Source organism: Bradysia coprophila, chromosome II (assembly GCF_014529535.1).
Source record: "Bradysia coprophila strain Holo2 chromosome II, BU_Bcop_v1, whole genome shotgun sequence".
NCBI classification, from domain to species: Eukaryota; Metazoa; Arthropoda; class Insecta; order Diptera; family Sciaridae; genus Bradysia; species Bradysia coprophila.
The window spans coordinates 12,956,771-12,972,707 of NC_050735.1; the positions used below are offsets into that span (position 1 = coordinate 12,956,771).

At 38.7% G+C, this 15,937-nt stretch overlaps 1 protein-coding gene across 4 annotated transcripts; it reads left to right on the top strand.

Annotated features, from left to right (window-relative positions):
* Positions 1-1,134: 1,134 nt before the first annotated feature.
* Positions 1,135-10,600, top strand: LOC119074129 (splicing factor 3B subunit 3). 4 transcript variants are annotated; one of them, XM_037180141.1, is made up of 14 exons: positions 1,135-1,274; positions 1,563-1,823; positions 3,028-3,393; positions 3,637-4,111; positions 4,176-4,333; positions 4,607-4,783; positions 5,486-5,566; positions 5,800-5,951; positions 6,438-6,593; positions 6,884-8,686; positions 8,950-9,098; positions 9,294-9,358; positions 9,646-9,714; positions 10,428-10,600. In XM_037180141.1, the coding sequence occupies exons 2-7, from the start codon at positions 1,598-1,600 to the stop codon at positions 5,488-5,490; spliced, it is 1,407 nt and encodes a 468-aa protein (XP_037036036.1). In that variant the 5' UTR covers positions 1,135-1,274; positions 1,563-1,597; the 3' UTR covers positions 5,491-5,566; positions 5,800-5,951; positions 6,438-6,593; positions 6,884-8,686; positions 8,950-9,098; positions 9,294-9,358; positions 9,646-9,714; positions 10,428-10,600. The 4 variants fall into 4 exon arrangements, with proteins under 4 accessions (XP_037036036.1, XP_037036019.1, XP_037036011.1 ...); XM_037180124.1 differs by lacking the exon at positions 5,486-5,566 and having other exon boundaries at positions 1,563-1,567; positions 1,625-1,823; XM_037180116.1 differs by lacking the exon at positions 5,486-5,566.
* Positions 10,601-15,937: the final 5,337 nt, after the last annotated feature.

The window sequence follows — 15,937 nt, forward strand, 5'->3', positions numbered from 1 at the left end:
GAGTACGTTCTACTTAATCTGATCTTGCCAGATTAAATTTTGTCATTTTGCCATAGGAAAATGCTGTTTGGAAACTAGTAATAGTTTTTGTATAATTATATTACATTCCATCATAACTTTGCTAATGTTAGCGATATTTTTTGTGAAACAGCTGGTCATAGCCTATGACATTTCGTTGATATTTGCCAAAGTGAAGTTTTTATATCAGAAAATAGAGCGCATAGAATGAAGTACTTAAAAAAGGGTGGTGCATCTGTAGGTCAACGGAGGTTTCATATACCAAGTATTTTGCATTCATTGTTGAAAGTTGCTTATGTTGTTCATCGTCAAGATGTGCTCATCCTCTATAGGATTCCTCGGTTCGCCTCGTTGGCCTATAGAGGCGTCACATTTTTTTTTTTCAGTACTGCGGTCTTTGCGCTCTATTTTCACGTGAAATAACTTCACTCTGGTAAATATTCATAAAATGTCATAGCAGTGAAGTCAGTTCACAAGAAAATACATCGTAAATTTAAGTGCCAAACCACGTCGCAATTTTCTGGGCGTGAAGTGACAGTTTTGACATTGACATTTTTGACGTTTTCATTTTTGACATCTAAAAAATTTCGTCGTAACCTCAATTGAAAACGTGAACTGAACACAAAACTTGTCTTTAAACAATTAATTTTGAATAATATTACAGTATTATCGTAAATACTACAATAAGGCTACTATAATACTGTTATATTGTTCAAAATAAATTGTTTAAAGACAAGTGTTCAGTTTACGTTTGCAATTGAGGTTATGACGAAATTTTTCAGATGTCAAAAATGAAAACGTCAAAAATGTCAATATCAAGACTGTCACTTCACGACAGAAAATTTCGATGTGGTTTGGCTCTAAGTAGACGAAATTTAGTATCGAAATATCATTTCCTTATCAACACTTGAATTTTTATAATAATGTCGGTCGTAAATGATTAACAACACCATTTTGTAATAACCAAGTTTCTAACATTTAAAAAATGTCTTTTAAACATGGTTATTGCAAAATGCTGCTGTTTCCCTCCAAAAACCAAATACCGCCATCTGGTTGTCGGTCCACATAATCGTAATGGCGGTGACATTCTCTGTTAGTTTTATTGGGTTGGTAAAACCGTACACAAGTCATGTCTTCCATTTCCGCTAAAAAGCCGCTTGCAAGCAGACGGAAAATTTGTATAACAATTTCGCTCTCTTGAAAATTCGTTTTATTCGACATCATCCGCTAGTAAAACCTAGTAATAATAGTGAAAAGTAAGTAGCATTGATGTAAACTTCAATTTGATCGTAGAATTTTTCATTTCGGCAAACGAATTTATTGAGCATTCAGGTATCTTCAGAGCTTGATATTCAATTCAGGTTACTGCTCGTAGTAATGCTTAGATTGAGTTCTGTTCATTCATCGTTTGGTCACACTAAGCACCACACTGTGACCATGGTATTCCGAACAGTACACAATCCGCCAATTCCACGATAGTCAAACTTTTGCATTTTTCGTGAAACATAACCTCAATTTTCATTGCATTCTCTCTCTATTTCCAGATGAAGTAAAAACATACACAAAAAGCTATCAAATCATGTTCTTATATAATCTCACTCTTCAGCGTTCCACCACCATCACACATGCCGTCCACGGTAGTTTCTCTGGGACAAAGTCCCAGGAAATACTCATATCACGAGGCAAAAGCTTGGAACTGCTACGACCCGATCCAAATACCGGCAAAGTGTACACACTGCTCACCACCGAAATATTTGGCGTCATCCGATCGTTGATGTCATTCCGATTGTCGGGCGGATCGAAAGGTGAGCATTTTTTGATTGATTGATTTGACAATTTGATTGCACTCTGTGGTAACATCAGCTCGCCCATTATCCATGACGAATTGATGAATTTACATTTTGTAACGAGTGCAAAGAGGAACAATTTGTAATTCCTTTAGTCGCATTCGTTCACAATCTCATTTTTGAACGAATTGAAACTAGAGAGAAACACGTGATCCGAAGACGGCACAAAATGGTGCTGTTACGATTGCACAACCGGATGTTTGATAGTAGCCACGTTGACGACACGATCGCTTTGTGTGGTCAACTCGTTTCAAAATTTATTTTCTGATCATTCCGATCAAGTCTTAAGGACTCAATATTACCGAGCCATTGTAGTAAAGGAAACTAATAGACCAATGAATGCTCAATAATGCTTTCGGTGTGTCCACTTAACATTTCTGTCAGGACTTTTGGAACTTCGAGCAAAATTTTTTCCGTCACTTTCAAGCCATGTGCTTTCCACCAGTAAATCTCCCTCTAGTCACCAAGACTAATTTTAGAGAATTTTGAACAATCGACTTGAATATCAAGATATCGGCAAGGCAACCGCAATTAAAGGGGTAGGTTTGTTCCAAGGCCATATGAATTGTCAAATTTCATCCATATAACCATAACCTCAATAATACCTCTGTGTAAATCGCGTAGGCGACGTTGGTTGATTTGTATGAAATATCACGTAAGCGACGTTGCTATGGATGAAATTGTCGTTGTTCGGGTTGTCAAAGTTCGTGTTTACAGTTACTTGGAACAAACCTGTTGGGCATGGACAGATCGATGACCTGTGTCTGACAAAATAGTCAGGAACACACGTCAAAGAGCAGCTCAATTGCTGATGACTTGGATACGAAGAGGAAATTGAAAAAACAGGATTTTATATCCTCGAATAGTACCCTCCCTCCCTGACTGATAAAATACTGTTAAAATGAAGTAACAGCTGCACACACCAATTCCTTTTCGCCACGCTTGTTGTTGATCCAATTTAACGATGAGTGCCAATACAAGTTATTGTACCGAAGGAAGAGTAAATGCTTTGGATATAGGAAGCCCCAATAAACAACAACCATTTTATATGGGGTGCCATGAAGAAGCAACAACACTTAGATTTCCTCCGCCAAATTAAATTCACAAAAAAACGAATCCGAATCGCTAGATTAAAATTTCGAAAACAAATTTCAATTTCTAGATTATGCTGTCGTCGGTTCCGATTCCGGTCGTATTGTCATATTGGAATATATTCCGGCAAAAAATATTCTGGAAAAAGTCCATCAGGAAACGTTCGGCAAATCCGGATGTCGTCGCATCGTGCCGGGTCAATATTTGGCCATCGATCCGAAGGGTCGTGCTGTTATGATTGGAGCGATCGAAAAGCAGAAATTGGTCTACATTCTGAACAGAGACAACGAGGCTCGGTTGACCATTTCGTCGCCACTGGAAGCTCACAAATCCAGTACGTTGACTTATCACATGGTTGGCGTCGATGTTGGCTTCGAGAATCCAATGTTTGCGTGCTTGGAGATTGACTACGAGAAAGCCGATGCAGATCCTACAGGTGAGATTCGAATGTGTTGCTTGAGAGTTGGGATGGTGTGTGGCACACTTCACTGTTTCGTTGTTGAAATAAATTCCGAAATTTTTTCATTGATGTGCCAGATAAAAGTCTTTGAACCATTGATTCACCTTTTCCATAGGTGTGCCTCACTGATCGAAGTACGACATTTTCCTCCAATCCAAACCTAGTTTGGTCCGCTTGACAAACATGGAATTAAATTTCTTTTTTACCTTCTTTCAATAGGCGAAGCAGCTCAACGAACACAACAGACGTTAACGTTCTACGAACTCGATCTGGGTCTGAATCACGTCGTGCGCAAATATTTCGAACCATTGGAAGAGCACGCCAATTTTCTGATCTCCGTACCTGGTGGAAATGATGGACCATCCGGCGTGCTAATTTGCTCCGAAAATTATCTGACCTACAAAAATCTCGGCGATCAGCACGACATTCGTTGCCCGATTCCTCGGCGACGTAACGATCTGGACGATCCCGAGCGTGGAATGATATTCATTGCGTCGGCTACGCATCGCACCAAATCGATGTATTTCTTTTTGGTGCAGACCGAACAGGGTGACATATTCAAGGTGACGCTGGAAACGGACGATGAAGTGGTGTCGGAAATCAAATTAAAGTACTTCGATACGGTTCCGCCAGCCACAGCAATGTGTGTGATGAAAACGGGTTTCCTGTTTGTCGCTTCGGATTTCGGCAACCAGTGAGTCTCAAATGAATGTTTTCGCTGCGGCCTCTGTTTTCTATTAATCGAATTTTCACTTCAGTTACTTGTATCAAATCGCCCATCTCGGTGATGACGACGATGAACCCGAGTTCAGTTCCGCTATGCCATTGGAAGAAGGCGATACATTTTTCTTCGCACCAAGAGCACTGAAAAATTTGGTCATGGTCGATGAGCTACATTCGTACGCGCCAATTTTGGGTAGGTTTCACATCATTTTTGAATTTTTTGATGAAAAGACAGACTACCCCTTTCCGCCACGCTGATGCCTACTTTTGATGGGGTGATCAGTGCCAAAAAAAAAGAACATTTTTTTTGTTAAGGGAATAGAAAATGCTTTGGACATAGGAAGCCCCAATAGAAACTCCATTTCATATGGGGTGCCAAGAAGAAGCTACAACTAAAACGTCTTTCAACGATCAATTTGCCAAGTTATTGTCGCATCGTCTAACGAAAAATTCTTATCTATTTCAGGATCCCATGTCGCCGATTTGGCCAATGAAGACACACCGCAAGTGTATCTGTTATGCGGTCGTGGACCCCGATCATCGGTACGTGTTTTGCGTCACGGTTTGGAAGTATCCGAAATGGCTGTCTCAGAATTGCCCGGCAACCCCAATGCTGTGTGGACAGTGAAGAAAAGAATTGATGGTAGGTACACACTATCGAAGCCGTTGTTGCGTTCGAAATGAGAGTCAATAGTTTGTTTGGTAGATTGATGACATAGGATTAAGACCCACGACGAAAGTCCGGTTGTTCTTTTTGCGCCTTTTGCGTCTGGAGTACTGTAAATTGTTGTTCATTATTACCGTGACCTGGCTGGTGTTCATTGTTTTTCTCACTTCCCTTTCTTAACCACACTGGCTGTTAATGGATGATGTAACAGTCGGTGCCTAACAATGATGAAAGAAGAGAAAATGCTTACAATATCCACTTCAACAAACATCGATTTTATTGGGGTGCCACACAAACAAGCGACAGTTTGATTTAACCGGAGAAAAACGATGAAAAATATGGAAAGCCTGACTCAGGGTTCTGAGTGATTTAAATTAACGAAGATTTTAACGACCAGCGCGGTTCGATTTGTCCTTTATTAAATTTGAATTTATTTTTGAAAATCGTGTTGAATTCGGAAGCGACATTTTTGTTCAGAGGAGTCTAACTACCCTTAAGCCCTTCGTATGCTAACATTATCTGACAAACTAGATAGAATCAAGAAAGAATCAGAAATGTGACGTGACACGGGTCACTCCCATTTGAATTGAACCCAAACAATCAGTCAAACAGTACTAATCAAAACTGGTGCCCATTGATTTAAAATGATGTATCAAACACCAGTTTTTCTATTTTCAGATTAAATCTGGCTAATAAATTGTTGCGATGACAAAATGTAAATCGGATTTGATAAAAAATTGAACCCCGGGGGAGGCTAAGGTAAGCGACAAACGTTCCGACTCCGAATAATGCAACTCGACAAAGTTAAACCGAGACGGTAGCTCTCGCGCTGTGCATTTTTAATGATGTTACTTATATCCGTGTTTCAACTGATATACTGTGATTACAACCAGAATTTATTATCTGAAAATATGCCCCGTCCAAAACAATTACGTCATTCGGCGCACACAGATCACTTTCTGCTTTAACGAGGTTTCTCTCTTTCTTTGCAGATGAGTTCGACGCTTACATTATCGTATCGTTCGTCAATGCGACTTTAGTACTGAGTATCGGCGACACGGTCGAAGAAGTGACGGATAGTGGTTTCTTAGGCACAACACCGACACTATGCTGTTCGTCATTGGGAGACGATGCTCTTGTTCAGGTATTTTAATTTGTCAATTCAAACCAAAAAATGCAACGTCCGGTGACAACAAATTGAATTGCGTCATGGAGTCTTGTGTTGCACGAGAATCCATTTAGCGAATCTTTCAAGCCTAATTCACGGGGTCACATACGAGTTCCTGGTAACTCACATTTACCCTGGGAAAAGTCCCCGGGCCTAGGATAGAAAGTATCAATGCGTTATGCATCTATTGCTTGATTGTCTCGTTTTTCGGATGTGAGGTCATCGGGGCCCGAAAGGGTTTTGTGGCTGATCTGCTAGAAAGATGAATGTCATGCAAATCGGCCAGACATATAGACATGATTAGGATACACTAACTCAATGGGGCTTACTTTGAAAGATTTGCGACCTTTTCGTTTGCGAAATCACCGATTCGTTCTGGATCGGAGTCGAATCTGGATGTGCTTATCACATCCGTGTTTTGTGCTAACAAGAGAGAAAAACCGATTTGTTCTGTGTTGGTAGGTCTATCCGGATGGTATTCGTCATATCCGAGCTGACAAGCGTGTCAACGAATGGAAGGCACCTGGGAAGAAGACGATTACCAAATGTGCTGTCAATCAGCGTCAAGTTGTGGTTGCTTTATCTGGCAGAGAATTGGTTTATTTCGAAATGGATCCGGTAAGTTCGAACAGTTTCTCAATTGTACGCAATGTGAATTGCTGGAAAGTAAGCCATGACTTTCCGTAAAGTTGTAGTCCTTTACTGTACCACGAAGAGTCATTCAACGGCTTCACACCAGCAGTTTACACTCAAGAAGAAATTCGATTCATAAAATGAGGAAAAATGTCACTAGAATAATTTATGAAGACGGACCTTGTGTCCTGCAGTACTGATTTAACTACCCAAAAACTCTGATCGTTTCCACACTAAAAGCCGATACTTAACGAGTCACATTTTATTCCTTCCAGACGGGTCAACTGAACGAATATACCGAACGGAAAAAGATGCCATCAGATGTGATGTGTATGGCATTGGGAACCGTGCCATCTGGCGAACAACGTTCATGGTTCCTCGCCGTAGGATTGTCTGACAACACCGTTCGAATCATATCGTTGGATCCATCTGATTGTTTGGCACCACGATCGATGCAAGCGTTACCGTCGTGTGCCGAATCGTTGTGTTTGGTCGAGATGGGTACGTCTGACAGCAATGAAGAGGGAAAAACGCACAGCATCGGTTCGTTGTATTTGAACATTGGTCTGAACAACGGTGTCCTGCTGCGAACAGTATTAGATCCAGTATCCGGTGATTTGGCTGACACACGAACGCGATATCTTGGCTCGCGACCGGTGAAACTGTTTCGAATCAAAATGCAAGGGGCAGAAGCAGTTTTGGCAATGTCTAGTCGTACGTGGTTGAGTTACTATTACCAAAATCGATTCCATTTGACGCCATTGTCCTATGAAACATTGGAATATGCGTCCGGATTTTCGAGTGAACAGTGTGCCGAAGGTATTGTTGCCATCTCGACAAACACTCTGAGAATTTTGGCACTGGAAAAATTGGGCGCCGTATTCAATCAGATTACATTTCCGTTGGAATACACTCCGAGACGTATGTTGGTGCATCAAGATACGGCAAGGTTAATCATAGCTGAAACGGATCACAACGCATACACGGAAGAGACTAAGACAGTACGTAAGGCTCAAATGGCTGATGAAATGCGAGAGGCTGCCGGTGAAGATGAACAAGAATTGGCCAATGAAATGGCTGACGCCTTTATCAATGAAATTCTTCCCGAGGATGTGTTTTCCGCTCCCAAAGCCGGCAATGCAATGTGGGCCAGTCACATTCGAATTATGGATCCAGTACACGGCCATACACTGAACAAATACAGATTGGCTCAAAATGACGCCATTATGTCGATGGCTTTGCTGAAATTTCACGCTGTAATGGATGGTCGCTGGTATCTAGCGGTCGGTGTTGCCAAAGATTTCCATTTGAATCCACGACAGAATGGTGGTGGAGCAATTGATGTGTACAGAGTTGATCCAACGTGTTCAAGTCTGGAATTTATTCATCGAACTGAAATGGATGAGGTTCCCGGTGCATTGTGTGGTTTCCAGGGACGATTAATTGCCGGCATTGGTAGGATTCTAAGAATATACGATTTGGGAAAGAAGAAGCTGCTGCGAAAGTGCGAAAACAAACACATTCCCAATCAAATTGTTAACATACAAACGATGGGCCAGCGCATCTACGTATCTGACGTGCAAGAATCGGTATTCTTCGTCCGATACAAACGACCTGAAAATCAAATAATAATTTTCGCCGATGACACACACCCACGATGGATCACCGCCACGACACTTCTGGACTACGATACTATTGCAACGGCCGACAAATTCGGAAACGTTTCCATTCTCCGATTGCCGCATTCCGTAACCGACGATGTCGATGAAGATCCTACCGGCACAAAATCACTGTGGGATCGTGGTCTGCTCAGCGGTGCATCCCAAAAGGCCGAAAACATTGCAACTGTACACATTGGCGAAATTGTCATGTCGCTGCAAAAGGCAACGTTGATTCCGGGTGGTTCGGAAGCTTTGTTGTACACAACACTCAGTGGTGCAGTCGGTGCATTGGTTCCGTTCTCAAGTCGCGAAGATTATGACTTCTTTCAGCATCTGGAAATGCATATGCGAAACGAGAATCCACCGTTGTGTGGACGAGATCACATCAGTTACCGGAGTTATTACTATCCGATTAAGGTGAGCGATTCTTTTGTTATTTGTGTGACCTGACTGTAGGCATATCTTTTAGTTGACCAATTTCAAAATTCAATCAATATTTTAAATTGGGGGTACGATATGCTAAAGCAACGAATGCGCTCGTCGATTGTAAAATATTTCACACCAAAATGGTGATCTATTTTCGAACGGGTTCATGCGACATTTTTCGCTTCGATCGAAACCTAATTGATGACCGAATCGGGATGAACGAAAACTAATTTCCAAATTTTTTATTCTTGCAGAACGTAATGGACGGTGATCTATGCGAACAATTCACTTCGCTGGATATTGGCAAACAGAAAACAATTGCCACCGATCTGGGACGTACACCGAACGAAGTGGCCAAAAAGCTGGAAGACATTCGTACCCGATATGCGTTCTAATTTATAAGGTAAGTCGGAACCCGTTTCCATTGACACTCATGCCATTCCGAGTTGTATTTTCATGATGATATTTACCTATGCCTTGGGACACTTTTGACGTCAAGTGATATTACTCAATAATCTGAAACGTTCACGTTTATACTAAATTGACCTGAGCTAACCGTTCGATCGCTAACGAGAAATGTTTTCCTCTCTCTTTACAGATGTGATTTTTTCTTCTCCAAAACAACTGAACTTTGTACATCCAACACAACCAGTAATTTAAAAGGTAATTTTTGAGTCGATTTTAGTGGCAATTGATGATGTGGTAGAAGGTTAGGTTGATCGATTCCAATGCTTGGGATGCGAAAGTCAATCTATCAACCTACTTGACTGCCTCTTCCACATCATCCGGTAATCTGATACATAGTGATGAACCTACCTTTTTTACACATGTTAGACTATGACCACTGTGATTCCAAACTTAAATCTGAATTTAAAAACAAAACAAAATTCTTCACCAATTTATCATCAGAACCAGTCGACTAACATTTCTCTTTTGTTCCGGTTTTACAGGAAGTTCTGTGCGCGTCCACCGTTTATATGATGTTGTGACGACAAGAGATGACCCTGCGTTAATAACAGGTAAACAATAAGACCTTTTGGATTATATTTTGAAGAACCTTCCCATTGCATTTGTACTGTGTGATGCGTGTACACCATTCGTACAATTATAAAATTCTGCAACCATTTTAATTTACAAATTTGAACCCAGTACGAAGCAAACAGTGATTCACTAGATTTATTTACATCATACATCACTATAGTGGGAAGATCAATATTTCTTCTACCGTCCGTCTGTCCGTTATGAGTCTAACTCAACCCACACAAATCACCTTTCCGATTTTGACTATTGGTATAAAGTCCGTGTAGTGACTTCAAACTATGATTGCCCGTTTTTCTAAACCTTTAATATGCATCCGTCCTTGCAGCGATTCCTTACGTTGATTGCTTGTCTTTCTAAGCAATGAAATTGAGTCTGAACGTTGATTCCCTTCCATTTTTCTATACTCCTAAGCAAATCGTAGACTCAAAAATTCAGATTCAGGCACATCAACTGCTTACCAACTACACGCATCATCTGTTAAGAATGCTTTCGGTCGAGTAAATAAATTCCGTTCGATTTAAATGATGACAATTCAATGAAAATTCAAATAGGTTAAGGTCTATGAATTGAACTTTGATTTAACAACATTGAACTGATTTTGCATTCAATTTGAATATTGATGGAAATGAGTTTCGTGATGTTGAGTGATGATTACAGTTAGAGTAATGGATTTTTGTTTTATCGTTTGCAGGGGGTGATTAATAATATCTCTGCCAACAACAACTAGACCACAATTACCGGTAATGTTTTTTTTTATTATTTAAATAATGGTGTTTCACTCTTGACTTAAGAACTTACAATGTAAAACAAAAAAACTTTTTTTGTCAATAAAATTCACAAAACTTTTTCTAAGAACAAAGAAAACCAAAAACTCTTTTCACTAAAAAAAAGTAATTAAAACTCTGCCATCGATTGGGACTAATAATGCTATATACCGACTAGAAGGTAACGTCATTTTACATACACACAAATTCATCGCCTCATCACAGCATTGGTGATCGTCAGGGTAGGTAGTTTTTTTTTACAACGCAGGCGAGGAAAATGTCATTTTCAAACCTCAGCTGAAACTTCGTGAGCCTTTCTTGTGAAAAACTCGGGTGACTTTTGAGAAACTCGGGGGACTTGTGAGAAACTCGGGGGACTTGTGAGCGACTTATGAAGTAAACAGACTTATATACAGGACCAACACTAACCTAGGTCAGAAAAATATAATAGAAGCCAGGAGCTGTAAAGGCTTAAAATATATTCCAGATTCAGAGTTTGTTGTTCAGGATAGTTGAGTCAAACGACAGAGTATTTTCATAAATTGTTGTCACATCATTTTTAAGGTGAAGAAGTTTTACATGTCATGGTGAAAATGGTAAGACTTGTCTTTTTACAAGAGTATTTTAAACAACTATACAAAAGAACGAAGAAAAATAGTAATTTGTTAACCTATGGTAGATAAAAGGAAATCAAGCGCTCCCACAGTGCAGGCCTCTCACACCTCCTTATTTCCTTATTTTTCCTTATTTTTATAAAAACCTCCTTATTCCTCCTTATTTTATTAACAAATCCTTATTTTGCTTATTTTTCGCATATTTCATAGACGGAAATCAAAATTAAGAAAAAAAAATTCGCTGCGCGGCAAAAATAAAAATTGTGTGTATTCAACACAAAGAACTCTAATAGTACACTCACTATGAAACAAGGTGTGGGAACGGGTAGGTCGACAAAATGTTATTGCTGGAATCTATGGCAAATAGGTCACTGATAAAGAATAGTTTGGGTGATAGGCTTGATTTTTGGAAATTCTCGGGTTATGGGCATCCTAACCTCAAAAATTGTATTTTTTACAAAATACAAATTAAATTATAGTTTCTTCAGGGTGGTCAGTACCAAAATCGAATTTTTCTTATTTTTTGATAGATTTGAGCATTTATACTTCAGATGTCAACGGCTAATCGTTAGATAATTAATGACCGGTTTAACATATATTTTTGTGGTTCCACGTCGCCTCTCGTCTCGAGAGTCTCGAGTAGAACTATTTGATTTAACATGTAAATCACCCTTAACATTGTCTTAGGCATGCGTCCTTATTACAAACAATTCAAGGTTTTAGCATTATTTACAGTTAACGAGATCAAAATCTAATCCAGCAAGCTTTTAAACTTGAGGGTGAGGTCAAGTAAGAATTCATTCCGTAAGTACGTTTTAAATTTCAAAAATTTTGTCGCATCGAAAACTGATTGAAAACTGCTACCCTAAAAAAACGATAGGTACGTCAAAATAAACAATGATGCGTTTTATTTCGAATTTTGAAGCGCACTTACAGTGATAATTGGTGAAGCTAAGCTTTGCTTAAAATCTAATTCAAACCTTAAACCCGCCCAGAATATTCAAATTTGCATCGTGATAAAAGTGAATTTTACGATACAACTTTAAAAAAGCGATACGTCAAAATAAACAATAATGCGTTTTATTTTAAAGTTGAAGCGGACTTCCGATGTTAATTGCTGTATCTTAGAATAATTTCGATTTTTATCGAAAAATGTCTCCTCATTTTTCCTTATTTTCAACTAACAATTTCCTTATTTCTCCTTATTTTTGTGCTAAAACCTCCTTAATTCCTTTATAAGGAGTCCAAATTTAGAGTGAGAGGCCTGCCACAGTGTCCTACTTTCCTATTTTGCACTACTTGCAAAAGCGTGTTTTTGTTTGAGCTACGCAAATTCTGTATTCAGCACAAACCTTCTGCAAAATAAAGAGTCGATACAAGGAACAACAGCCAGTCAAGGATGCTATTGATGCATATAAGGGTGTTATAAATATTCCCATAACGGATCGTCTGCTGTCATTTTGTCGTAAACTATCAGGTTTATTTAGTTAGACCTTCAAAAATTCTAAAGGAAGACAATGTAAGGGAAATCGATAGATCGATTGGTCAGGATTCAGGAATTAACGCTAAATGTGGCGGAAAAATTGTTGATCGACAGTAACAAATGTTTGAGCAAAGCTGTAAATTCACGGCAGAGTAAAATAAACCAGGCAGGAGCGGTTCATTTTTAAAACGTCAAATAAGCAAGCAAGCAAGCATCTAATTACACTGTATAAAAATGAACTCAAATGGACACTGACATAAAAGTAAGACAACTATATTATTCAGGTCCCTAGTCAAATCAAGAGCTCCTGCCTGGTTTACTTTACTCTGACGTTTGTAAATTCGAACGGAACCGTGGAAATAAGTGAATTGATTAAGGCACATGCAGTTATAACAGCTGCAATCCAGCGAACGAAGACGAAAATCGAAGAATTGAAAAAACCGAAACCGTAAATAGAAAAATTGTTATTTATGCAATCGAGGTGCAAAGTACTTTATTAAAGGGCTTAGGCCTATCTAGTTGATATTTTAGAATTTAAAATAGGGCTTTTGTCATAATACACATCGTGAGCATAATAAACTTTGCATTGAGTCAAATACAACACTTTATGCCACAGAGGCATCTAAAGTTTGTAGTGGCATAAATACTTACTTTGAACCATAGTTGGAATGTCTGTTATTTTCTTTATTAAATCTCAAAAAAATGTCTTCATGTCCTGCGGTAGGACACGAAAATTTTAGTGGGACCACTGGAAATCCCAACAAGAGAAAAGTTTTGCGGCCAGAGTGAAGTAGTGAACACAACGTTTTTCATTTGTGCAAGGCATTTTTCTCCACGAAACGAACGCATCAATTTGTTACTCTATTTTCAAAGTGACAGTCACTAGAGAAAATGCCTAAATGTCATCAGACAAAACGTCACTTTCATATGAGTGGGGAAAATAGGGTTTTTCACAACGCATGTTAGAAAATCGTTTTTTTTCTCCTTCGTCCTTCGCTGAAACTTCAGAAGCCTTTGATGTGAAAAGCGTCGTTAACTCGAAAAAAAAAGTTGGAAATTGTATTTTCTCGAGTGAAGTGTGAAGACAACACATACAATTCCCAACTTTTCTTCCCTGTTGCACAAATAACAATTTTTATGCCGCTGGTCATTTTCTCACCTCAGCTGTAACTTCGGTCCCACTTTTCCTTCTGTATCGTTTAACAAATAAGTATTGTGTTTTGGACAAAGAAGCAATTTTATAGAAGTTCAGACCCCTCATTTAGACAACAATTAGCCAAGTCTTCATTTACCTGAATTGAACGCAGCAACGTCAACAAGTTTTTACTTTGAAATTATTGAACACGCTTTGTCAGTGAGAAGCAAAATACTTCCTAGACCTTATGTTCAGGAAGTTTCTCTTTGATGTGAAAAATGTAACACCAATTGAAGCACCAATTTGGACCTTTAATTTTGAGTATGAAAAGTAGTCAGATTGGGGAGGAAGTCTTCATTCACAACAATGAAGGTGTCCATAAAAATGTATAAATATTAAACAAAATGAACAGCACGAATTATCCATTGACTGCCTTGCTCCTTGGGGACTAAAGTATTCATCTCCTGCAATATTACTAAACTTTTCGTAAGAGTCATCCCTCTCTACAATATGTTCGGTTCAACATCTGCACATATTTTACTCTTAAATGTATAACTGCACGTATACATCTTACGGTAATTTAGACAGACGGAGGTATACCCTCCAAAATATGTCTCTATACTACCATGTCGTCAACAAGAAAAATAGAACGCACCCGAAACGTTTCATAAATAAAAAAAATTTGTAATTTCTTTGAAAGGAAATAAATCCCTTTGCACCACAATATAAGTCGATGTACAACCCTGTCCTATATGTTATTCGTACACTTCATTAAGTTGATGGAATGGAATGAAATGAAATACACCAAATGTTTTATTGGAATTTGTTGTACGTTATTCAGCGGTGTATGTTGTCGAAGGTGCTTTTCTTTCTCTGTTCGTTATTACGCGTGTCGAGCATTTATTTTCGGAAGGAAACAAATATTTGGGTGGAAAGAAAAATACGACGACAAAGAGATTTTCGAATAAAATGTGAAGATGGTCAAAGGAAGTTCTGTTATATACTTGGACTATAAACGTTCTTGTATGGTTAACCCGAGTAAAAATAAAAGTCTCAAAGGTTCGAAAAGAGACGTCTCACAATACAAAGGATTTGAGACCTGGAGACGTCTCCTTTTCGAACCTTTGAGACTTTTATTCGGGAAGGACATGATAATGTAGTATCGATATAACCGTTGCATACTACACACGACAATATCAATTGTGTACTGCCCTTCATCCAAATCGAAAAGAACAGCTTCTGCTTCACTCATTATACTAGGATTTTGAGATTACCATCACTGCCATAAAGCATATTTTCCCATAAAACTGTACAATCGAAATAAATAGTCGATGTAAATACAACTTTCCCATGTTATTAATAACTCCGCAGACACGTGGACGACAGACGTTCCGACTTTTGTTGCAATTAAGGAAAATATTTTTAATAAAATGAAGCCATGCAACGAAATCTATTTTAACTTTCGAACACATACACCCCACAATGAACCAACTTACATTACCTATCACATGGCAGCATATATAATGTTCGTAGCATTATTGTTGTACACATTTTAATCCACGACCCTCGTTCCGGCTATATTGGTATCATATTATACAAGCATTGTGTGTATATATGCACACACAACCAGCGTAATATTCGTACCCACGGATAAAATTCTAATATCGTATAGACCAAGGGGGGATATAAAACAAGCAATCAACTTATTTGAGCACGTGTCGAGATAGAATTTATTAATGAAAATGACGAAAGGAAATTCCAAAATTCCCATAAGAGGCGCAGTTTGTTTTTCTCGTTAATTAGTCGTATGGTTCGTTTTCTGTGCGGCAAATTAATTTAATTTTGTTGCTCAAACGTTTTCAATTGTCATTCAAATTGAAGAGGCGCAAATTGTTTTACGAGAGCTTTGTTTACAGATTTCATTTGAGTTTTTATTAAATGCGTAACACTAGCTACATGACGACGCGGAGGAGACCTAATTAAAATTTTTGTTCTCTCAGTTTTGACCAATTAACAAAAGAAATATTTGAATTAGGTCTCCTTCGCGTTGTTATGTGTATCCTTCAGCTGACTTCACAGTTGACAGCTCTACATTGATAGTAATTTCGATTTCCAAGGAAAATTACCACTTGAAGTATGTAATTAGTTGATTGAAGCCTTAATTAGGGTCACTAATGACTCAGCTGTAATTTCTTTGAACGATTT

Coding starts and splice junctions, on each gene's coding strand:
- LOC119074129 (XM_037180116.1), top strand. CDS start 1,598: ATGTTCTTATATAATCTCACTCTTCAGCGTTCCACCACCATCACACAT. Junction 6,594..6,883: donor TTTATTTCGAAATGGATCCG/GTAAGTTCGAAC, acceptor TATTCCTTCCAG/ACGGGTCAACTGAACGAATA. Junction 8,687..8,949: donor GTTATTACTATCCGATTAAG/GTGAGCGATTCT, acceptor TTATTCTTGCAG/AACGTAATGGACGGTGATCT.